Source organism: Cryptomeria japonica, chromosome 2, assembly GCF_030272615.1.
Source record: "Cryptomeria japonica chromosome 2, Sugi_1.0, whole genome shotgun sequence".
In the NCBI taxonomy this organism is placed as follows: domain Eukaryota; kingdom Viridiplantae; phylum Streptophyta; class Pinopsida; order Cupressales; family Cupressaceae; genus Cryptomeria; species Cryptomeria japonica.
This window is the reverse complement of record NC_081406.1, coordinates 674658251-674684400: the sequence shown is the minus strand read 5'-3', so window position 1 is coordinate 674684400 and position 26150 is coordinate 674658251. Positions and strand designations below refer to the sequence as shown.

The 26150-nt window shown below is 35.0% G+C and overlaps 1 protein-coding gene across 7 annotated transcripts in view; it reads right to left on the bottom strand.

Annotated features, from left to right (window-relative positions):
* Window positions 1-25475, bottom strand: part of LOC131060601 (dual specificity protein kinase YAK1 homolog) — a 51216-nt gene extending 25741 nt beyond the window's left edge. For 2 of the 7 annotated variants that reach the window (XR_009110395.2, XM_057993897.2), the window contains exons 1-11: window positions 24195-25430; window positions 14067-14266; window positions 2598-2751; window positions 2367-2476; window positions 2082-2151; window positions 1751-1833; window positions 1583-1661; window positions 1378-1418; window positions 1010-1132; window positions 337-487; window positions 58-172 (exon numbers count right to left, since the gene is read on the bottom strand). Coding sequence is in view for 6 of the 7 variants with exons in the window: in XM_057993897.2 (XP_057849880.2) it covers window positions 58-172; window positions 337-487; window positions 1010-1132; window positions 1378-1418; window positions 1583-1661; window positions 1751-1833; window positions 2082-2151; window positions 2367-2476; window positions 2598-2751; window positions 14067-14266; window positions 24195-24383 (1315 nt within the window). In the remaining variant the exon portion in view is untranslated. Of the gene's footprint in view, window positions 1-57; window positions 173-336; window positions 488-1009; window positions 1133-1377; window positions 1419-1582; window positions 1662-1750; window positions 1834-2081; window positions 2152-2366; window positions 2477-2597; window positions 2752-14066; window positions 14267-24194 lie in introns of all 7 variants that reach the window. The other 5 variants (XM_057993898.2, XM_057993899.2, XM_057993900.2 and 2 more) reach the window with 5 other exon arrangements.
* Between the last annotated feature and the right edge of the window lie 675 nt (window positions 25476-26150).

Below are 26150 nucleotides of genomic sequence, written 5' to 3'. Positions count from 1 at the left end.
AAAACAAGCAATGTCCTTAAGTACTCTTTTCAAGTGACAACTAACAAACATACTAACCTTTGGAAATTTCTTCCTCGGTGATCTTCTTTCTGTGTGGATAGTTGAAAATAATATCTTCAAGTGTCTCGTAATTGAAATAACGCTTTGCGATTGCGGGCTTCTTCATTTCTCTCTACATAGTGGAAATGTGTAAGACAATGAGTTATACCACATGTGAAACCAGCAAACCATATAATTTATTACAAAAGTATACACAATATTTTACAAAGTAGTACACGGTGCATGAATAAAACATAAAACACTCAACAGAAATACACAACAATATATGTGACTCACTGTTTCATATTCTGTTTCGTTGAGAAAACGATATACACTTTTCTGTCCCTCTGTAGCTCGGTTTTCATCTAACCGTGAAGAACCACCCACATGCTTGAAATATTTATTTGTATTTTTTGCAGACCTCAAAATGTGATCTGGCGGCTGACCTCTGAATAAAAACACTCATAATTCAGGAATTTATTATTTATTTATAAACTACCCAATATAATGCTTGATATGTAAACTTGACTGCTGCAAGCATCTTGCAGTTCTCATTGAGAACAAAAACTATTCAATAACTCTAAGTCTTTACATAAGAGAAAAGAAATATCATTTATTGAATGTCTGAAATCAAAACAAGGGACAAGTATTCTAAACAACAAAACATATGCAAATTACAAAGTTTATGCTCATAAAGGCAAGTCAACAGAATGCAAACAGAGGAAACAATCATACTGATTAAAATTGTAGATTGTGAATAGTAAATTTTGACTTAACTTGATCAATCAAGTTTCCCCCATTCATGGCTGTTGGGAGTGAAATGGTTTTAAATGAATGCAATGTCACAAGCAACATAAGCAGAAACATTTCACTGAAATTTGAATTCTTCATTTTTCATTTCCTAAGTATGAATAGTTTTCTAAGCAAACATTTTGAACATAATAATTATGTATAAGCCCCATAAACTTACCCAAGTATCTCTATCATTCGTTTAATGAGGTCATATTCCGAAGCTCCTGGAAACAAAGGTAAGCCTAAGAACAGCTCGGCAACGATACATCCAAAGGACCACATATCGATAGCAGTTGTATATCTGGTAATGAGTTAAGTAGCAGCTAGAAAATCAAAAACATGCATTTAACTGTTTAAAAGCAAAGGTGAACAAGAAAAGGTGTTTGATTAGCTCTCCAAATATGAATAATCTATATTAATAGCTATCCTGCATTCATGTGATTTATGTATTGCTCAAAAGAAACAAAGAAAAGAAAATGACAAGGATGAATCATGTAATAAGAATGAGGAAAACTTCCATCATAAGCAACACACTTGCAAGGATACGGATGCCCAAGAAGAACTTCTGGAGATCTATAGAAACGGCTCTGCGGTAAGAAATGACAAAAACTCATTGACAACACTGTTTTATGAAAAAGTTAAAACTAAGAAATTTGTTTCCATGGTATTAGAATGTTGTATGTTCATTTCATGATGCAGATAATTTTGGAGTGTTAACAAACAAAGCGCCAAATATTACAAGAGAAAATACCTGTATGTAAGAGTAAACTGTTCTATTCTCCATACATGCTGACCCAAAGTCAATAAGCTTAATTTCTGCTAACTGCAGACTGCATTGTATAAATCGAGAATGCTGTTATTTAATGTGAAAATTCATTGAGGATACAAAACTCTAGCACACAAAAGAACATCATACCACCTTGTTGATAAGAGTATATTTTCAGGTTTCAGATCACAGTGTATAACACTTGCTTCTCGCAGCACAAGTAATGCATCCAAGATCTGAAAGAAACAACACAAATAAGAAAACAAAGCAACTTAAGTAATTTTCATGCATCAAGCTTCATAATCATCATATGATAGAACCAATCCTGACAAAACAAAATCAAAAACAAATCCCCCAAGAAAAAATCAAGTTTCAGTGATGAAGAACTAAAAATGGGTTTCAAGTTGTTGAAAGTAATATTACGGAGAGAATAAATTGCTAAATGTTGAAATTCTAAATAATGAAATGATAAATCAGATGGCACCTGCTTCGCAAATAACCTTAATAGGTTCAGAGATATTCCTCTATATTGATTCAATTTGAGTAGTTCAAACCTGTACAAATAATACATTATTGTTCAAACAGTTGAGATTACCAAGAAACTAAATAAAATCAAGAATAAACTCATAGTGAAATTAACTATGAAATACAATTTCAAGAAAACAACCTCCTAATATCATTTAAAAGCAAAAGAACAAAGATATCCAAAGATATCTATGTTTAAGGATGCCAATCTTCTTGCAAACTATAAATACTGTAATATACTTACAAATTTACTCCAAGAATTTCAAAAGCAATGCAGAGATGTCTTTGACAAACAAAATGATCAAGGATGCGGACAATATGGTGCTTGTCCTCTGGGTCAAATTTTTTATTGAGCTGCCATTGCCAAAAATAAAAAACATAACTGTAACCTTTATAAAACAGAAATTATCACATTTAACAAAAGCTGCAACTGTTTTTTTCCCACACAGCTGTGTACAAACAACTATTTTCTTACCATGTTCAAAATAGAGATCTCCACAAGCGCCTGATGGTAGTAAGCTGGCTGATTTTTTATAATCTTGACTGCAACAAAGCTGTTTGTCTCAGGTGCCCAACATTTGGCAACCTGTCCAAATGTTCCCTGTCCCAGTATATCTTTCACAATGTACCTAATTCACCGAATACAAAGTTTTGATGAAAAAAATACAGCTCTCAAAAGGCTGCCTAGGCAGCCTACCAAAGTCAATCAATGATGAACCAGACTACAAAACAAACAAACACAAAGAAATCACAAATGACTGCTACACTATGCCACATAACATTTCTCATCTTTAAGTGATGTGTTAGATATAACGAAAGTTCAAAACAGAATGATTAACAAGATATTCAATTAATAAACTAAGCAGCAAACGCTTTCTTATATAGGTTTACAATGAGCTAAAAATAGTGAAAACTAAATAAAGCATAAAGACTAATTTAAGACTAAACTAAATCTGAAAAGACTTTATTAAACTTGTCTAAAAACTATTTGACAATTACAATATAATAATAGTTTGATACCCTCCCTTAATGGTCTGTCTACTAACTACACAAAGTTTATCCCAAAATTTTATAAATTTGTCAAGGCCCAAAGGCTTCGTAAGGATGTCTGCAATTTGATCCCCTAAATGACAATACTGCAACATAACTGATCCATCTTCTACAAGTTGTGTGATAAAGTGACAATGTAGTTCCATATTTTTAGTACGCTCATGGAAGACTAGATTCTTGACAAGTTTGAGCACCCCTTGATTGTTAAAGAACAAAGGTGAAAGCTCTGCTTGAGGCATCTTAAATTAGGAGCCATACTACAATTACAATATAATAATAGTTTGATACCCTCCCTTAATGGTCTGTCTACTAGCTACACAAAGTTTATCCCAAAATTTTATAAATTTGTCAAGGCCCAAAGGCTTCGTAAGGATGTCTGCAATTTGATCCCCTAAATGACAATACTGCAACATAACTGATCCATCTTCTACAAGTTGTGTGATAAAGTGACAACGTAGTTCCATATTTTTAGTACGCTCATGGAAGACTAGATTCTTGACAAGTTTGAGCACCCCTTGCTTGTTAAAGAACAAAGGTGAAGCTCTGCTTGAGGCATCTTAAATTAGGAGCCATACTACATGACACGCTACTCTTACTGTTCCTCAATATTCTACTTCAGTCCAAGAAAGAGCTACTACCTACTGCTGCTTGTTGGTCCATGCAACTGCACCACGCCAAGACTGAATACATATCCAAAAGTGGATTTTCTGTCATGAACAAAACCTGCCCAATCTGTATCTGTGCACCCAACCAGCCTAGGATCTTTGATTCTTCAGACTGTCTGAGAGTCAATTTTGCTTGAAAGTTTCAGCCCTTTCTCCATAGGTATTGGCAAGATTTTGCAATTTACATTTTCGCCTTATCAAACAAACTCCTAGCATATTTGGATTCTAAATGAAATATGTAACCACTTGTTAAGCGAAACTCCTACACCTAGGCAGCAGTGTAAGAGGCCTACATCAATCATGTTGAGGGTTGTACTCATATTTGATTTGATCTTTTCAATTGCATGTACCTGATTACTTGTAAAAATGATGCCATTTATATAAATGATTGGCAGAATCATATCATCACCAATGCTTTTGACGAACAAATTTGGATAAGGAGGACTCCACCAGAATCCCTATTAAAGCAAATACCTATCAATTTGGATGTACCATGCCCTCGGCGCCTACTTCAAGCCATATAAAGCTTTCTTCAGTCCACACACAAGATGCTTCTTCCATGCAACCAAAAAACCCTATGGTTGAGACATGTACACTTCTTCCTCCAAATCTCCATTAAGGATTTTTTTTCCTCCTATTAATGGACTATCCAAACTAAGCTACCATGGTTATAACTAATTGAATGGATCTAAATTGTTTATGACATTTCCAGTCAACCCTAGCTGAGGGCCACCTTTGAAGTAATAACATCAAATATTTGAGCATTAAAAGTCACATCAGCTGAAACTATTCAAGCATTAAAACAATCACATCAATCTACAAACTATTTGACCATTACAATATAATAATACTTCGATACCCTCCCTTAATGGTCCATACACTAACTACAATAATTTTATCCCAAAATTTCCAAATTTCTCAAGACCCGAAGGCTTCGTAACAATGTCTACAATTTGATCCCCTAAAGGACAATGCTAGAACATAACAATTCCACCTTCTACAAGTTGTGTGATAAAATGACAATGTAGTTCCACATGTTTAGTACACTCATGGAAGCCTAGATTCTTGGCAAGTTTGAGCACCCCTTGATTGTCAAAGAACACGGGTGAAGGCTCTGCTTGAGGCATCTTAACGTCTGAGAGCATCCTTGGGAGCCATACTACCTGCCATGCTACTTTTACTGTTTGCCAGTCCATGTGACTGCACCATGCCAAGATTGAATATATATCCAAATGTAGAATTTTTGTCATCAACAAATCCTGCCCTATCTGAATTTTTGTCATCAACAAATCCTTCCCTATCTGAATTTTTGTCATCAACAAAACCTACCCTATCTGAATTTGTGGACCCAACCAGCCTAGGATCTTTGTTGCTTCTATACAGAATGCCAAAGTCAAGCATCCCTTTCACATATCTCAACACCCTCTTCATTGCAATCCAATGTTGTACATTTGGTGCTGCCAATAATCTAGAAACGAAACTTACAACATAGCTCAAATCAAGCCTAATGGCTATAAAATTTATTAGACTCCCCACTAGTTGCTGCAAAATGACTCATTGACTGTCAGAGAGTCAGTTTTGCCTAAAAGTTTCAGCCCTTTCTCCATAGGTGTTGACAACATTTTGCAATGTCATCTTAAATTTATCAAGCAAACTCCTCTATTTGGATTCTATGATTCCTACACCTACACAGAGCAAGGAAAGAAGCCTACATCAATCGTGTCAAAAGTTGTACTTGTATTTGATTTCTATTTGATTTGACCTTTTCACATGTATCTCGTTACCTGTAATTATATAAATGACTAGCAGAATGATAAAATTACCAATGTCTTTCAAGCACAGATTTGGACCAGGAGAACTCCACCGGAATCCCTATTCAACCAAATATCTATCAATTTTAACTTACCATGCCCTCAGTGCCTACTTCAAGCCATATAAAGCTCTCTTCAGTCTGCATACAAGATGCTCCTTCCCTACAACCTAAAAACCCTGTGGTTCGGCCATGCACACTTCTTCCTCCAAATCTCCATTAAAGAAGGCACTCTTTACATCCATGGCTATTACTAATTAAATGGATCTAAATTGTTTATGGCATTTCCAATCAACCCTAGCTGAGGGTCACCTTTGAAGTAAGAAAATGAGACATTTGAGAATTAAAACAGTCACATCAGCTGCTGTTTGTGCTATTTCAGTCATCCAATCAGCAATTTGAAGTAAAGCGCCAACCTTGCAAGGCGGGCTTGGTAAAGAGAAAACCCCTGATTTATGACATATTAAAGATATTTCCAAGGCAGATCTGAATTTTATTAGCATTTTTATTGAGATCTCTAGCTAGTTGTTCCATTCGAAGGGATAATGAAATATTCATCATTTGTGAAAGAATCAGCATCAAGAAGTGTCTGCACCTTGCTAATATTTTAATGCAGTGCCATACAACTGTACAAGGCAAGGCAGCAGCTTGTAAGTGCAAAAGACTCAATCAAATATTATTTTTGAGGTTGTAAAATCTGATCAACATTTTGGCAATAAAAATAAATTACTTTTAGAGGGCTTCATGTTATTTTCTGCCCTAGGGTTTGTTCTGATTTTTCTACAGTGGTTAGGGTTTATTAAACAAAACAGAAATTTACATTTTCAGAGTTAAATATCAGTTGGAACATTCCATTTTCATTTGAAAATACAGAAATAAAAAATCAGGGTTTGCCATTAGTATATCTAAAGGACATTACGTCAGACTCAACCATGGCTCTGTGAGTGTAGGAGGCAAAATAGGATTAGCAAGTTTGGACAAGCCTTTGTAGTTTGTACACACCACCTTGCTGTAACACCTCGAACAATTACCTCATCCCTGTTTTTACATCACAAACAATGCACTCTTTCCCATGAAATTGAACTAGAAAGTTAGGATTTTTCATAAATTGGCTACTAGAGAGTAAAATTTTTTCAAACCTGAAACATACCTAACATTTTGTACTAAAAGTTTGATGTCATTATTGAGTGCAATTACAACATCACCCATCCCATAAACTGTATGTTACTTGTCATCCCATAAACCTAGCACACAAGTCATTTTGACAAATGAAGTGTCTAGACGCACATAAATCAAAGAAACAACAATTGCTTTCAACAATATGTCAAAAAGCCATCAATGCATACTCCTCTTCATGGTCTTCATTAGCAATATCCACCACATTAGCTTCATTATATTGCTTTTGGGATAGAGCGTACTATCTTTTTTTTAATCATTTTTCACATGCCCAAACTTGTTATGAGAAAACCATTTAACCTTTAGTCTGGATTGATTGAAATAAGTGTCATCAAAAAAAAAATTGACATTTGCCCTTAAACCAGGTAGGGAAGCAAGAGCATTTCTAGTGGCCCTATGTGTTGTTGTCTATGCTCCTTCTGTAATAAATATTAATTTATGTTATCAAAACTTAGGGTTTACCACAAGTGTATCAAAGGAAGGTGACAGACTACTAATGAATAGTGCAACAATGTCCTTATCAAGCGGTCCGTTGATGGCAACAAGATGATCCTTAAGATCTTTGATTTTCAAGAGATGTTTGTACAAAGACCCCACTTAACCAATTTAATAGAAAATAACAAATTTTTGAGATACATAACCCAACCTGTTTTTAAAACTTAAGTTTTAATTTCCAAGCTATCCCACAAGACATATGGGAATGTGGCAATTCAAGCTTTGATAATTAGATCATTTGACACTAATAACTTCAAAATTGGTATTTCTTCCCTATGATGTCTATCAAGTCACCAAGATTATTTATGGCATTGGTTTCTATGCCTAAAAGGATTCAGCCATGCTCTCAATACTCAGTGGTAGCTAGTAATTGGTGACTCCATATACTATAGATTTGTCATATTGATCTTTGCAACTCTAGCAATTGTTGATTTTGAATACTGGAACCAAAAATAAACTTTTCCCAAGAATATTTCTACCCTCAAGATGTTGGAAAACTCCTTTTAAATTTGACACAAAAAAAATATTGTCACAAAATATCACATCCTTCTAAATTTGAAAACCCCAAGTTTCACAAATATTTGTTTGCAAACTTTGAAGGGAAATTTAAAAAAATTTAAAAAATCCTAAACATATTCAATCCTGTGACTAGATTCTTGTAGTTTTCTTACTACAAAAATCATGCCTAGCCTCTACTCTCCTAAAATCCTTTACTAACTCTTCTCACAACCAAAAAAACCAACAATTCTTGCACTCTTAAACTTGTACCCTAAAACACAATTTTTTCCTTACCTAGGATTTCATCACAATTTTTGCAGGTCACAACCTCCATACAGCTCAACAATTCTCAACAATGTTTTGCGGCCTTGTTTGCAAATACTCATGAATCTTCTACCCCCCAATGACTAGAATGTGCCCTTAAAACTACAAAGCATGACATCACAATTGTGTTTCTTTTCCATAACTATATTTTCTACCTTTCTATGTGTCAACAATTTTCTTCCACCTCCCATGACCTATGGCTTATTATTCTCCAGACTAGCTACCATTGTTCGATTTTCTGCTATGCCACGCAAATGAAAGAAATCACAATCTTTCAACAAGCCTATGCACGCAAACTTCTCTTCCCAATTTCTTCTACACGATTAAATTGTGCTAGCTTTGTTACCAATGTTGATAAAAGCAGAAGAAAGAAATGAGAGAAGAGGCTTATCAATCTCAAGAGAAGATGGCATCCTATATTATTGATGAACTTCTAAATGCCATCAAGATGTTACAAAAGATCGAAGACACTAAATTTCCACAATCCATAATATCATAGGTAGTTTTTCTAGATTAGATTGTGTAACAAATTTTCTCATCTTAGAAACTTTTGTCACCTATCATTAGAATGTAGAGAGAAAATAAGAGAAGAGAATGTAAAATGATAAATTGCAGACCCAAACAAACCAGAAGATATTAATGTACAAATGTAATTGATGAGAAAAAGAATCACACAATATCCAGAAATACTGTCTACAATTACAAGCAATGTTAACAAGAGAAGAGAATGTAAAATGATAAATTGCAGACCCAAACAAACCAGAAGATACTAATGTACAAATGTAATTGATGAGAAAAAGAATCACACAATACCCAGGAAAACTATCTACAATTACGAACGATGTTAACGAATAAGTGTAATAGGAGTTTCACTATTACATTATACATATGATTCTAACATACTATTAATATCTTACTAATGTTATCACTAGCTAATTGAGTACAGCTATAGGCTCTTAAATCTATTTAGCAATCAGAGAAAATATATATATATATTTGCCTCGCAGCTATTACACACCTTCAAATGCTCTTTCAGAATTTAGACCACTCTAAGGAATTCCCCAAGTCTGTAATGTCCCCATTTTGAAATAGGATTTAACGATAAATGCTAATAATAAAATTAAAATATAAAAATACAAAAAAGAAATTAAAATTAAATATAAAAGAATAAAATTAAAATAATTAAAAGTTAGTTAAGTTTAATGAATGGTCAAAAGGCATGAAATGAAAAGTTGTGACTCCCTCAAACATGAGATATAAAAGGGAGAAAAGAACTTAATTTTAAGGGAAGGAAATGGAGAAAGGAAGAAAGAATGGATTATGTAAATCAAGGAAGAAGCATGTAAATTAAGGGAAGAAGAAAGGAATGGTAAAGTGACTCATTCAAAAGGGTACAGATTATGAAGGGTTGTACTCTTTCAAAGGGTGCTAATTGTGAAAGGTTGTGACTTTTGCCAAAAGGCAGACATGATGAAGAGGTGTGACCTCTCCCTCACACTGGAAGATATAAAGAGGAAGAAGGATCAAATGGAATGGAGGGGAATAAAGTGGAATTAGAGGAGATGTAGAGCAGATTCAAATTAGAAGTATAGAGAGGGATCTGAAATAAGATTTGGGAAGGGAAGGAGAAAATAGGATATGCCGATCTAGAAGAAGATATGCAGCAGATCTTAAATGGGATATATGCAGATTTGAAAAGAAGTACAGACAGATTTGAGAAGTGAGAGATAGGTGAAGATTAAATAAGAAGTGAAAGGGCAGAAGTTGTTGCCAAACAGATGTATCTTTTCATAACGGAAGGGTGTGACCCTCTTTCTCCATGAAGGGTATAAAGTGAAGGAGACATCATTTGAAGAAGGATCAAACCAACATCATTTGAAAAGAATCGAACCAAAAAGAAGATCAGTCAATCCATTCAAGGGAGCATCGAACTTCATAACTGATTTCAGAATGATATAGAGAGGAAGCCAATAGACTTGATAATAGTAAGGTCAAAATTTAGGGCAATCCCAAAAGGGGACATTACAAAGTCATTTGTAATTAAGGAATTTTTTCGAGATTCCCAAATATTGAGACAATTTCCAAAATTGAGGGTTTCCTTTGAAGTTGGCGAGTTGTAACTAAAGGATATTATATATCATATTTATATCCTTAAATCCATCCTCTAAAAGTGATCCGATTATACTTCAATTTATATGATATAATAGCTTACCCTTAAACTCTACCTCCTAAGTTTTCATAGGTTACACAAGGATGAACTGATGAATAAAAATCAGAAAAACATATCCCATAACAAACAATTAAGAATTCTACTAAAATCAGAAATATTGCAAGGTTCTGACCTTCTATCTATGCAATGACAAAACCACCAGTTATGTTTAAGGTTGCATTTGTGCTAGGGGCAGTTTCATCAGTAGAAATGGTGTTTCTGCAGGACTTGTGATTCTATTTGTCACAACAGTAGTTCCTCATATGACAAGTGGTTCTGTCTGAGAAAGTAGCACCTTTGCTCAAATCTGACAGAAAGCCCAATTATGGCCAAGAAGTTGTATTTCTTACGATTACCAACAGTTGGGGGTCATTTAGTGCATGAGAAAAAAAGAACTCTAGGTCCAGTTAAAGGAGGTGGTGTCGCCTATCAAAAAGCTAGGAGAATAACAAGCCAATCTAATTGCTTGTATAATAAAAGCATACGTCTTTAATTTTGTCCTAATAAATCGTTTATCACCGCATCTGCCAATTTTGCTAGAAAACAAGAGAAATTTAATTTATCAGGTTTATGTGTTTTTGCCAATTTTTCGACTGTTTATCACACAATTTACCTTTGATAAAACACAATTTTGTGGAGAGTAATGTGATTTTTCTGGTTCAAATCTGAAATTTTCAGTTCAAAATTAGGGTTAGGGATTTTTTCTGAAGTTTGAGGCAACTGTTTCTGATTTTTGCCAAACTTTCACCCGAGCCCAACATTTTACCATCTTTTTCACAACTTTATCACAATAAATTAAGAATAGACTTATCTTTTGGTCTGTTTAGATATACGTGAGAAATATGTTTGCTTCTATGATTTGTATTTTCAGGAAGTTGCAAGGCAACAAAGAGTTAAGATAAGTCATAAGTGTAGTAATGCTCAATTGTTGTAAGCGAACTCAACATTGAGCTGTAGGTAAGAAGTGGAACTGATAAATTGACACTTTCAAACTGAGTTTCTCTACAGCAATGTTTCAAGGTTTATGTTTACTTTTGATTATGTGTTGTTTCATTTGAATTAAGTTATTATCTTTCATATTCTGTTTCCTGTAAAATTACAAACTAATTGTTGAACAAACTAAATTCAATTCACTGCCACTTGATGTTCAATTCAAGCGTAAACAGTTTACATTATGCATTAAATTTCCTGCAAGTAGGAACTTGAGAAATTACAGATTGAATATGACCTAATGCATAAACTGCACAGCAGAATTTTGCAGCTTCCACACAGTTCAACCAAGCCATGTAAAGGCCCTAATGGAGATTATCATGTTGACCTTGAACAACTTTCCAGGACTGCCAGCACTTCCAGTCAAAAAAAGAAAAGGGGTTGCCTGTAAGACATTTTCTGCCTGAGCTTTGTGAGCATTTTACAAGGGTGAAGCAAAAGACGAGACAATCATTTTTCACATGTTACAAACCATAACCACTACACCACCTGATGTGGAATGCAGAAGGCAACAAACAAATATAGGTGTACAGATATATAAATATATGCAACAATGATGTTGGATATGCAGGTCATTAACTATATACAAATTGGATAAGTGTTTCTGGAATTTAACTGTGTTGATGTTAACAATTAACACAGTTAAAATCCAGAAACACTCATATCCAATGTTATGGACCGTGAAAATCAAGAGTCTTTAATATACACAAATTACATAAGTTATCTAGGCAATGTAGTAAACCTACAATATGATATTAGTTATTGAAATAATAATTGATTGTTGTTAACAACGGACAGAAATACTCCTTATATAAGCAATTAAGGAAGATCTTCCCGTAACGGAAACGATCGAGAACTAAAGACAAAATAGAAAGATTTTAAATACTAACTGACTAACATACAGAATAAAAAGTTACTAAAAACTAACTAAATGACTTAAATGACTATTATAAGCTAAATATTACAATATCACTTTAATACCCTCCCTTGATGGTCATTCTACTAACTACCATGCAGAAGACTTGTCATGATCTACTGGTCTTTTAGCCATAAATGCATAGAATCCCCTAATGGTCATTCTACTAACTACGATGCAGAAGACTTGTCATGATCTACTGGTCTTTTGGCCATGAATGCATAGAAGACTGAACCCTTCTCCTTTGAATGCTCTATGACATAAGTCTGTTGTTGAGACCCTCCCTGGTTGGATTTTTTATCAGCAAACTGCTTTCTGCAGAATTTCTTCATATGACCAAGTTTACCACAATAGTGACAGCCTCCCTCTATCCAGAGACACGGAAAACGAGATAAAAAAACATCTTCTCAAATATCTTTGATTTTTGTTGATAAAAAAAATTTTAAAAAAACTAAAACCCACGATTTGTTTAAAAAAATCATGCAAAAATTCTGCATACCCACGATTTTCTGGAAAATCGCTCTAAACCTTCATAGGTCTGAAAATCCATGATTAACACACAATTTGTTTAAAAAAATCATGCAAAAATTCTGCATACCCACGATTTTCTGGAAAATCGCTCTAAACCTTCATAAGTCTGAAAATCCATGATTTCGACATGGATCGTCAAAAAAAATAGGGCAAAAACCCTCCACTGCTTTGGAGAAAAACAGCAACACCCACGATTTTGTAAAAAAATTGTGCAAGAACTCAATACTACTTTTGTACAAATGTCGTTTGTCCTAGAAACCCTAGGCACAACCCCAAAACATTGAAAAAAACTGATACCCATGATTTTGATGAAACAATTGTGCCAAAAACTCTTGCTGAAACAAACCAAAGTCTGACTAGAATAGAAAGATTCTAAATACTGACTAGATTCTAAAGATTCTAAATACTGACTGACTTACAGAATATAAAGTTACTAAAAACTAACTAAACGACTTAAAATGACCATTATAAGCTTAATATTACAATATTACTTTAATAATTATTACCTATTTTTATTATATATTAGCTGTAAGACAGGCTTCTAAAAAGTTTATCAGATCAAAATCCTGTCTAGTAATCTCATGGACTGTGAAAACTCTCTTTAATGTATTAGTAATTAGAAATATAACACCCAAAAACAGCTTCTAGTCACAAAAAAATCACAAAATTGGCTTTATGATGTCATGTACTACTCATAAGTATAAAAAATAAATCAATAATGCAGCATGTAAGCTTCAATTATCCCTGTACATGAAATAGTATCTCCCATAATCTCATCATACACACACCTAAAATTGAAATGCCCCTCCAACTCCATGTAATATATGCATAAATAAACTAATACAACCAATTTATGAAATTAAGTTAATAAACATTATAACAGCTTCTAGTGAAAAAGAATTCACAAAATTGTCTCTAAGATGTCATGAACAACTCACAAGTATAAAAAGTAAATAAATAACGAAACATAAAAGCTCTTCAATTATTGATGTACAAGAAATTATATCTCCCATTATCTCATAATATACACACCTAAAAATGAAATGCCACTCTACCTCCATTTAATATATGGACAAACAAACTAACATTATCTTAATTATGGAAAAAAAAATAGTGAACATTAAATACACATAAAAAGATTGGGTATTAATGAACTAAGGACTTATTAAAGACATCACGATTAAAACATTTATTTATAGCATATACCAACAATAGCATATTCTTCTTATAAACACATCTCCAGCAGTCTCACCAACAAATAATTCAACAAAACATCTTACCTGCGGTTGGCATCAGAATTCACCAGTATAGCATTAACAGTCAAGATTAGATCTGAATTTGCATTGTCTGCAGCATCATTCAGGACCCCAGTAGATGGATTTGTAAGGTATCGCTTTGGATTAAAAGAGTCTGAGTAAGTGAACGTGGGATTACAAATTTGGTATGTTTCAATTATGTCCTTTGTCAGCTTGACAACAAGCTGCAGAAAACAAGTCCCCTAAAGCATCAGCCCAACAAAAATGTTTGAATTCTTCCTCTACAAGAATCTGTATTAAATTCACTTCCATACCCACTGTGGAACATTAGTCCACTAATTAATCGAGAATAGAAATATATTCATAAATTCTAGTGATCAGTAATTGCTCCGTCAAAAAAATGACAAGAAGCTAGTCCATGCTGTTAGGTGTAGCCTACATCAAAGATGAACTGGTAGAAACAACTAAAAAACCACGAAAGCAACAGATATAAATTTTTACATGCAATACATAAGGCACTTTGAGTAGTCTTTAATTCCAACTACTAAATTATGCTAGTGAATACCTTGAATTATAAACAGTCAAAGTCAAAACCAAAAATTATAAACAAAATACAGGGGTCATTTGGCAACAACATTCCATAGACACCCGACATCAAAAAGAAAATCGATGATAGAAGGAAGAGGTTTTGTCGAAGCTAACATCTTTTTTATCCATTCAGCCCATTAACAATAAATACTCACTTATGCTTGGAAAAATGATATTGAATTTCTTATTCATAAAGATAACGCCTCTCACTCCCATATAAGAGCTTCCAAGCACAACATCAAATATAACTAGTGGTGGACTAACATGCTTAACTTCATCAATGTACTTATCTGATATAACAAACTTGATTTTCCTTTGTCTAGTGACTTACATATTTGGATCCCTATTCCACCAACCCGATGGATACAAGTGCCCATGTTTATATATATCCAAATTAAGCTGAAACAACCCTTTTGCACCAAATCACTTTATAAATGGAAATTAAAAGTGTAATCATCTTATTATTCCTCACTCAAATTTTAATGTTACCTAAATCTTTTTTGCTCCATCAGCTACTAATCCTCCTCAACAATGATGAGCACAAAACATTTTCATCTATGTCCGAAGTGCTATGACATGCTCTGTTCCTCCTTGCCATCCAAGTTGATCTAGAGTACTTGCTCGCTTGCTTCATCAATACTCTTAAAGCCTGTAAGCTGAAATTTCTTTTGGTAATAAAATTGAAGCCTTTCAAACTGTTGAAGTGCTACGCCTTTCAAATTTTTGATGTATGCAGGTGCACACTTTGTCTCTACTCTACGAGAAAATACAGTCGTCACAAGCACAGACCTTCCTCATAGTCTGGTGGTTAGAATTTTGACTTAATCAATTCAGCACTGATAACCGTTAGATTATTGAAGCAAGTGCAAATAGAGGAATTACAGTACAACTATTGCCTAAGTGGCTTGCTAAGTAAAAGTTTTGTTTCTCTTTCCCAGCAACATAAAAATGTACAGATGATTTCAGAGGATATTATTTTTGGATAGGATATTTTTTTTCCATTCCACACAAAAAAAAATTCACAATTTCGAAAACAATAAATTAAGATTCAATAAAATTTCTTTTAAACAATATTTTTTTATTTTATAATACTCCCCAACAGTATATGCAAAATCTTAAGGAACTAGATGAATGTATATGAAATCTTGAGATACTAGAAGAATATTTTCAAATAAATGCTGAAATAAAATAATAAATGAAATCTTAAGGAACCTACTGCATATTTTCAAATAAATTCTGAGCTAGAAGAATTTCTATAAAACAAAATATATGAAATCTTAAAGAACTAAAAGAATATTTTCAGGCCTGGCTCGATTGGTGAGAGCTTCCTGTGGTAGGCACGAGGTCACAAGTTCCAGTCTCCCCCAGCCCACGTGGTACTGGAGGGCGTGTTACGCCAGCGTAACCAATAACGTTAGAAAGTTTATCCAGCGCACTGCAGTTTATAGAGGAGGCTACCTGATTCATGCAGTCTTTACAAAAAAGAATATTTTCAAATAAATGCTAAATAAGAGATTATCTGGGGTTGTGTAGTGATTCAGGGGAATAAAAAAACTGCAGTACGGCTCAGGATCAGACTCACACTATCACCAAAAGAAGTTAAGCAAATCCCAATTTGCTGTGCTGAGGGCTCAAATCATGAGGAATCCCCAGTGCATGAAGGTTTGGATAAAGCAATTTTTTTTTTTAAATGAATAGATATGATAAGCAATAAACTTTTTGTTGACCGGAAAATGTAGTATGTAACAGTAGTAAAATAGTGGCAAGAACCACGTAATCTTTTGTTAATGTTTCGGAAATGGATCAATTATAGGTGAACAAATAGGGTCAAGCTACATGACAATTTTTGCAGCTTGGAAGTCAAATATAGCAAGGCGGGAAGATGCGCATAACAAACTTCTTAACAATAACAAGGCTACAAGTCACCTACAGCAGTTTGCTAAATTTTGTAGGGTTACATGTTCGCCTGTAGCAGATGCCACAAGTGTCCAGCTTTTGTTTAAGTCACCCATACCAGCAGTACGAGTGATAAGCTTCACTCCAGGAGTTGGCTATGCTTTCCAGATATTCACAAGAACATCCATAATTTTTGACAGTAACATCCATAGTAATTGGCTGTTGTAGGTTAATAATATTAACTTCCCAAATCTTCTGTTTTCAAGTATTAAACAGCCACATTAATTTTTAACTCCCTTATGGAAGGATACAACTCTTCACAAAGATTTTAAAATGATTAACAAAATGCTGTGATCTAATCTAACCAGTCCTCAAAATGCCATGGCCACACTCGACATAAACCTTCTTCAAAGCTAACGCTCAGATTTGTTGATGAACAGCAAATGTTATTAACTTGAAAATTAGTCAAATCTGCACGATAGTAACCTCCATGTGAAATCACCCTAAGGAATTGTGAGTTTTCATCCTCCAATGCCATACCTAGCGGGTTTCATCCAGAGGTTAACAGAACCAAAGTTCTATGCTCCATAAGGAGCATAAATCAGATAATAAAAATGTTTCTCAATGATGCCCCTTCTCATTGCTTGGTCTCTCTCATAGCAGCGGAAAAAAATTGAAAAAAAATCAACAACTCAGAAGTATAAGATTTTTTCAAAAAACCAGAAAAAAAAAATCGTATTTAGAAAATAAATTAGAAAAATTAGAAAAAGAGATATAAAGAGCAAATAAAATAGAGAGTTTAACCCATGAACTGCAGAAAATATGTTTTTGTTATATGTATTCATATCACTGATTACATTGCAAAGAAAATTATCAATTGACTACAACAAACAATAACTACGTGTCCAAATTAACCTCATATAACCACTGTTAAGTTGCTGGTATGGGTACGAGTACAGGTATGCCAGTACAGCAAACAAATTCCTTGGGTACGGTATATATATGTACGCAAAATTGTAAAACTAAATACATTTGATAGTATGATACTTCATCATTGATCAATGCCAAAAGCCAAAATGGTAGTGATAAAGATAAATGTAAAATGCCAATTGATAGTTCAGAATTTCAATATTATGTCATATGCCATATAATATATATCATATATGTTTAGGACCACGATTCAAATGAAAACCATTACAATTACAAAATGACAATCAAAAATAATAATTGACTTCAATCTTCATAAATCATCAAAAGGATCAAGATCAAAATTGACAATCAAAAACATAATTGTCTTCAATCTTTCCTCCTTTGGCACTCCTTGATTGATCACCTTCAAAATTAACCAGCTGACCTTCAAGATACCAAAATGAGAAAAGAGAGAGTGAAGAGAGAAAATTGATGTTTGTATTGGGTGAAATGATGCTTTTAGGGGCGCTTCATAGTTTTTGGATGCAAAAAAAAAAGTTACAAAAATGTTTTGTTTTGTTACTTTTTCGCACTCAATGCCTTTGGGTACCCGCAGGTACGCTTAGAGTGTGCCCTGGGTTCCCTGTGGGTATGCACCGAAAAACCCACAGGGAACTCAGAGCATCCGGAGCACACCCTAGGCGTACCCCCAAGCAAACCCATACCCAAATGCACCTGGTACAAGTGCAGGGTGGGTTGCAGACTATGTTGCAGGGTTCTCCCATTGGCAGGCTGGGTACAGGTCCGGTTTGAACACAGTTCTGGTCCTAGTCTGATTTTGGTTCTAGTTCGATATTGTTGTTTTGATATTGAACTTGGAGTATATGATGCTATGATTACTGGTTTATGGTGGTTTTGTTGTTTATATGATGCTATGTGATATTCAAAAAAGATGCCAAAATGAGAAAAGAGAGAGTGAAGAGAGCAAATTGATGTTTGTATTGGGTGAAATAATGCATTTAGAGGCGTTTTATAGTTTTTGGATGCCAAAAAAAAGTTAAAAAATGTTTTGCTTTGTTACTTTTTGGCACTCAACACCTTTGGGTACCTGCAGGTACTCCAAGAGTGCGCCCCGAGTTCCCCATGGGTATGCACCCGTGTACCCACGGGGAACTCAGAGCATCCACAGCACACCCTAGGCGTACCCGTGTAAACCCATACCCAAATGCACCTAGTACAAGTGCAGAGTGGGTTCTAGGCTATGTTGCAGGGTTCTCCCATTGGCAGGCTGGGTACTGGTCTGGTTTGAACCTAGTCTGGTTTTGGTTCTAGTTCGATATTATTATTTTGATATTGAACTCGGAGTATATGATGCTATGATTACTAGTTTATGGTGGTTTTGTTGTTTTTATGATGCTGTGTGATATTCTAATCTTAATTCAGGCTTCTAGGCTGCACGCATGCATGTGCGCACACACACACGCACATATATATAATTTTTAAATTGTTTTTGTACTAACGAACCCAAAACCCAATTTCCAATTTTGCCGAACCGGCGAACTGAGCTCTTGAACCTGAATTTGAACACAAACCCGGACCAGCAACTTAGGTTCCAGGCATACCCAGTAACTTAGAACCATTGCATATAACTTCTTCCCCTTCCTATAATAGTAATAATGGAATTTTTCAATTCCATCACATCTCTATTGTATATGTGTGATTTCTGATGGCATTTGGTTTTGGAGGAAATAATTCAAGGACTTCATTAATTGGACCCTTGACACGAGAGTAAATACCATTTTTTGCATAATACATTGAGTAGAAAGTTTGGGAGAAAGAGGTCAACTTGAGGATCGTGTTAAAATTTTGAGCCTAAACAAATTCATCCCCAAGAGAACCATAATAAAGGATCCAAATGTAACTTTGTACCCTTCCTAGATGTAAAACTATTAGGGGCATGTGATATCACAAGGGTTGGGTAACTGGTTCTGCAAAACCTTCCCTTCTATCAGAAGATTGCCAAGTTCAATAAAAGGACAAACAAAAATAAGAGATGGAACAAATAATGGGAGCCTTTATAAGCATATGACACCTTGCAATAATCATGACTATCACTAAACTGGCTTACTGGCCCAATGTTTGAGATCACAAATTGAGGATCGCTGGCTCATTCTCAAAAGACATCTTTCATGTTGGTTCATTCTGCAATGGTCAGATTAATAATGGTTTTGGAAGGGCCTTGTTACTGGGTGTTTTCTTCTTATAAGTAAAGGATAGCAGTGTATGTAATAGATGACCTCTGATCTGGGCCATTATGTAAGGGTTCCTCTTTGCGATGGTTGGACTGATTGGTTAGTCCTTTGGTATATGTTTCACACTTGGTCCCATTTTGCACTTGGAAGCTGGTCTGATGGTGTTTGTACTTTGATGCTCCTGTGCTATATTTGTAAACTACTTCCAATATTTATTTATTTTAGATGTTTAAGTTTCCCACATACTAATTCTAAAATATTATGCAGTCCCAACTTCATTGATTCATTATTTAAATCTCCAATGATTGATTACAAAGAAATCAAATGCACTTCAAAAGAATTTATTTTGAATTGTACCATCAAGGAATTGTCTATTGTCAATGTTAATTCACCTAGTAATATTTAATGTTAATAGAGGCGAGGTCTCCCTCCATTCATGGGGTTGCGCAGGTTGATTTGCAGGCAAATTTGTGTGTAGAGGCAAAGTGTTGTCCACCTGAGAAGGGATGGGTTAAGGCAAACTCTGATGGTGCTTCCCGAGGGAACCCAGGGCCATGGATGCAAGGGTCATATTGAGAGATCAGGACAATATTTTAGCTCTGGAAGCAAGGAGGCTCAAGCCCGAGACAAACAATGAGGCAGAGTTCCAAGCCACCTAGATGCCAGTAGAATTCTGCAAGAGTTTAGACATCTGAAAACTACATTTGGAATGATACTCCCAAATAGCCATCAATACATTCCGATGCAAACGGATGCCAAATTGGAAGTTGCAAAAGCTTCAGGACCCAATTTGGAGGGGATTGGAGATTTGGAAGGGTTTAAAATAACACATACATACCCGGAAGAAAATGCAACAGCTAATCAAATAGCGAAGTGGGTGGTTAATATGAGGGGTAACAGAGAACAGATTGAATTGGACCAATTAGAAAATACATGCACGAGAGAGGCCCAAGATGGAAGGACAACAGCATTAAATGCAAAACAATTTAACGATAAATTGGATGGACTACACATACAGGTAATGGGAGAAGCGAGCAAAGTTAAGGTAAGAAAAAAATTTCATTAATGACCAAGACTGGGAGGGAGTGGGCTCATACACATGGAAGGACGGTGAAGAGTCTTTTAAATGGTGGGGAGGTGGGATGGCATCATCATTCGCTACCATGGAGGCTACTTCCAGTATGAAGGCATGCAAAAGGTTGATGGCTTTCCAGGGGAAGGTGACAGATAGTAGGCTAAGGGTAGTCTTCCAATGCAATTCTCCCATGATCCTGCAAGGAATTACACAAGGAATTAAAATGTTTTTAGGGGATAAGTACCTGTTCCAACCGCAGAGATATCGAACGAATGCAGATGTTGCTGCCAGGTTCATGGCCTGGCTGCTAGAATTGGAGATGAAAACAATGGTGCACAAGATGATGTTGGCATACATTCAATCGAGGTAGAGAGGTGGAATGGAGTGGCTAGCCATGGCAAAAAAGAGAGCGTGTATTTGGCCAGGCAAAGAGTGTTGACCAAGGCTTTACACAAATTTAACAGACCCCTAGTCCCGTTTACTATTTGGGGCTCAAGAATGAATGAGTCATAGGCATAGACAGGCCGTAGTGAGTATTTGTTTCCTGCTGGATGATCTGGACAAACCACTGGCCAAGGAACTATGGTGGTAATGGGCATTGAAGCACAGTGAACTGGGGAACGACTTGTAAGGACGACTTTTTGTGAATCTTATCTTTTTGGAGGGTTGATCGTAGGAGTTGGTGATAGGTGGATTTCAGGTGGGGTTCTTTTTGGCAATCTCAGGGTTTTTTTTAAGTTTAATGGGTGTAGCTACAAATATTTTGCCAAATTCAGAGCATTGTAAACGGGAGTGATTCCCTTATAGCACCTTTATCAATCAAACGAAAAAAGAGGCAGGGACTCAAAAAATCTGCTAAAATTAAATATTGAGGAATTGAATTAAGAATGCATATTTGAGAGTTTAATACAAATGTTGGAAATTTGAAACAAAATATTGATGCAAAGCCAATTTCAGAGGCAATGGCCATATTAATATCCAAGGCAACAATGGTTTTCTTACGGTATTGATTAAGTTTGAAATTGCTGAAGATAAAGAAAAATTCCTAATACCCCCCCTTAAGAAAGGGAAATGGCCAAAAAATGGCAAATTTTTTGTTCATTTTCATCTAAAATTTTCAGAACTCCCTACAACGGCGAGAAACAGCACAACAAGCTTAGAAATGATTCTATGTAATGGAAACTACGTTTTGCCTATCAAAACACAAAATGGAGCCTTGCCATCACATTTCTAGTAACAAAGGTACCAATTGAACTATGTTACCTGAGGACGCCTCCTTAGCCAAAATGGTGCCATCCTAGTTGGAAAAGTCATATGGACGCAGGGATGAATCAGAAATGTCCCCAAAAATTCATTTTTATTTTTTTTGAGACATCTCGGAGATGTTTTAAAAAAATTTGGAAACGGCCAAAAAAAATTTGGCTAGTTATCCCCTACAACTTGGCCAAAAAAGGCCCAATTAAAAAAACACACAAATAATATAAAAAAAATGGGGGGTGGGGGCCCTTGAGCATTACAAACTTATTAGAAATTTAAATCAGAATAAGCACCATAGGATGGAATTCCACGTGCCAGCTTACATCCAAATATAAAATGCAGGCTTGCACAATGCAGGTAAAGAAGTAATAGTATGGATTAACGCTGTCATAAATCACTAACAATGGATACATTCAAATATTGGGATTGAGATGCATGGCAAGAAAGATTAAATCATAATTACAAGGAAACCTCCATAATGAGAAAGCGGACCACATTCCTGTCCCCATACTCACAGTTTGTATTTAGTACATTTATATACATAAACAAATCCTTACTTGTTAAATTTTGTACCCTAATCTGACTGTCATCCACATTCCATACAGCTGAATCCTTATTCATTTACTCATCTACACTAATTCCATTAGTGTTCACCTACTTGTCCCTGCTTTTTCCCATCTCTTGATAACTATGTATTAAATCCAACACCAATATGAAGAGACGGCAGGGACAAAATATATGTCACAAGCTATGTAGCTGGCATATGCTGTTTATGCGAGTGAAACAAAGGAAACAAAAGGTCCAAAGTATTTTCGGTAATTGCCAATGCTGTGACTTGGTCATCTAAGTGCACAATACACCATTGTCCAATTCATACTCAAATAATAGAACTGATGAATAACCTCTGCACTCAATCTGGGCATCTGTGGGATAGCCAGATTTTTAATCAAAGATATATCTTGTGTGCATGTGAAGATTAGTCACGCATTTTTTCTCACTTCTTTCTGATGATAGGTTATGGAACTAAGATCATCTAAAATAAGACCTCAAATATAGTGCAGTAGAAACCAGAAAACACAACCCCAACAAATAAGAGTGGAAACCTCCATTCTTTGATCTACTGGGCTTTCAATTAGACAAGAAATTTTAGGTCATTTACATTGACACCTTGTTTCCGGAAATATGTTGATAATTTGGGTACAAACTAGACTGTTCACATCAAAGTGTCTAGAAAGCAAGGAAAATAACTAGCGATATGAAATGACGGCCAATGGTTGCACGTACTTGGTAAATAATCCTCGTTCAAAAAAGACATACTATAGGTTTGTTTTATAGAAAAACATAGCATTTACTATTTATCAATTATGTTTTGGCCAATGTAGGTTAATTCTGAAATAAACATAGGATTTATCGTTTAATATAGATTAATTCTCAGAAAAATAGGATTTCCTATTTATAATATATATCGATCACAATAGGTTTAATCAAGGGAAAAAAACAAGGTTTGCAGAAAGCTTGGTAAATTATTCTTCTTCAACATACTACTTATATATGTCTATTTTAGCCAGCGTACTTTAATTTGAAGGAAAAAATAGGATTCATTATTTATTCACATATTTGGTCACTATATGTCAATTCTAGGGGAAAACATAGGATTTATTATCTATACAGGTTGACTCCACGGAGAAACACAATTATTAACTAGTTATACATCATAATTTGACCATTTTAATACATATTGGTAAATTTAAAATTACACATGAAAACTATGTAAACAGTTTTTTGAAAATTCATCTATTGACAAATTTAAATTTCGTGAAAAATTGGGCAAATGGCAGACACCGAATAAATAAGCCAATTTTGAAAACAAAAAAAGCAAATAAGATATTTCGGAAGCCAAACATTTTAAGTTTACAGGTTTATTGAGGAGAACCAGAAAATTCATCATTGCAAGTTTAAATGTCGTAACGAATTTATACATCCATAATTTTACCATTGTGATATATTTTGGTAAACTTCATATTAAAACTTTGCAAATAGTGATTTAAATTTGGACACTAATTTTCTTATGCTGTAGATTCCACAAACATCTAGCAAAGCTGTATACTGCAATCTTGACGATTTTGAATCAACGACAAAATCAAATAACCATAATTTGTTTACAGATTTGCTTACAGGTTTGCCGACAATGACACGCAAGGAACCCGGCGAATGTGAAGCTCCTCTGCCACGTGCAGCAATATAAGGACGAAACAGCATTGCGGACGGCCTCCATGAGGAATTAGCATTGCGATTGCCAGATTGCGGAAGATCTGTCTCATCTTCACTGCTGGGACTGGTGCCCGAACTGCTGCCTCTCTCCATATTAACACCCCACCCTCACACAAACAATAACTTCCCTCCTATCCTTTTCTTTCCAATCAAACTCGACACAGAAGCGCTTAAGTCATAATTTTTATTTCCAATCAAACTAGACGTAGAATCATTAATGACACAATTTTCAGTACAATCAAACCACATGTAGAATACCTAAAGCCACAATTATCCTTCCAATCAAACCAAAACCATACTCCGTATAGTTCCCTTCCAATTAGACCAGAAGTAGAAAGCCTGACATTATCAAATTCCCACCAAATCAATCCACACGCAGAATACTAACGCCACCAATTATTCATATAATCGCAGCAAACCTAACGCCGTAAATTTTCCTTCCAATCAAACCATAACCAGAAAACCTACCGCCATCAATTTTCTATCCAAACAAACCAGACGCAGTAACCCTAACGTCTCCAATTCCCTATCCGATCAAACCCTAAATCCATTACCTCTTCAAAATCTCCAACCCTAACTCCATTACTTCATCCGAACCCACTTCCCTTCCAGAACCACAAGCCCTAACGCCAGCAATCACATAAATTTAACTATAATACACATCAAACAACCAAATTACCAAAAAAAACCATGCTATGAATCCCCGATAAGATCCGTACGCCATTCCGTACTCATATCTACTCCCTTCCCAATTCGATCATCCATACCTGGAGCTCTCACTCACCACGATCGAGCCTCAATTCAGCTACAATACCAATTCCCAATGAAACCCTAAACAATCTATTCTCATAAATAAGACGATCATATGAAGGAGACCTCACAGGCCTCCTCCTCCAATGTAGTGCTTCTTTCAGAGCTGAAATTTTGCAGGCGATTGTACAAATTCCTGGCTTTCGATCAAACACTTGGCTTCTCTTCTCTTCTTTCTTCTCTTCTCGGTTGGACACGCTCTCTTTTGTTTTCTTTTTTGGCTTCTTTTCTGCTGCCAAGCTTTCTGAGAGACGACTCTCCCTAGACCAGATTACTTGACTGGTACATCGGAACACTAACTACGGTCGGGGTTAAAGTTAAGGCGGAGTAAAGTAGACTGCCGGCGGCGGTAAATGTTTATGTGGCGTTTTGTTTAACTGCGGTTGGGGAGTTGGGTTAGGGCTTGCCATGCGGATATCATGCAAGGAAACTCGTATGGCTTTGTAGTTTTGGGACAGCTTGTGGGTAAAGCTGGAAACAAGGTTTCGTGGTGTGTTAAAAGCAGGGCAAACTATTTTTATGGCCAAAAAAATAGCAAAATATTATTGGTAATTGTTTTACACTTCAGATTGTGTGTTTGGACCTAAATTTGACGGTCTATCCCCCTGTCAAGAAAATACTAAGGCATCTTATAATAATTTTATATAATATTTAATTGTTTATTTATATGTAATATTGTTTTGATGCAAAATAGTTTTTTCAAAAAAAAAAGAAAAATTTAAATATGATCATATAACTATCAAATTTAAACTTGAAAGATTTTAACATTTTACTTTAGTTATTTTAATATATAATTTTCTATTTTAATTAAATGGAGGGTTTTAATGATTCTAGTGTCCTTAATTAGATTAATTAGACAACCCATTACTAAAAACGCACACATATATCTATCAAAACTAAAAAACATCAAAATAATGTAAAACAAAAAGAAAAAAATTGTAAAGAATTTCATCATTACACCTAAACAATTAGTTAAGATTGTTTATTTTCCAATTTCTAGATATTAAGTACACTAGAATCATTTTATATAACCATCAAATTTAAACTAGA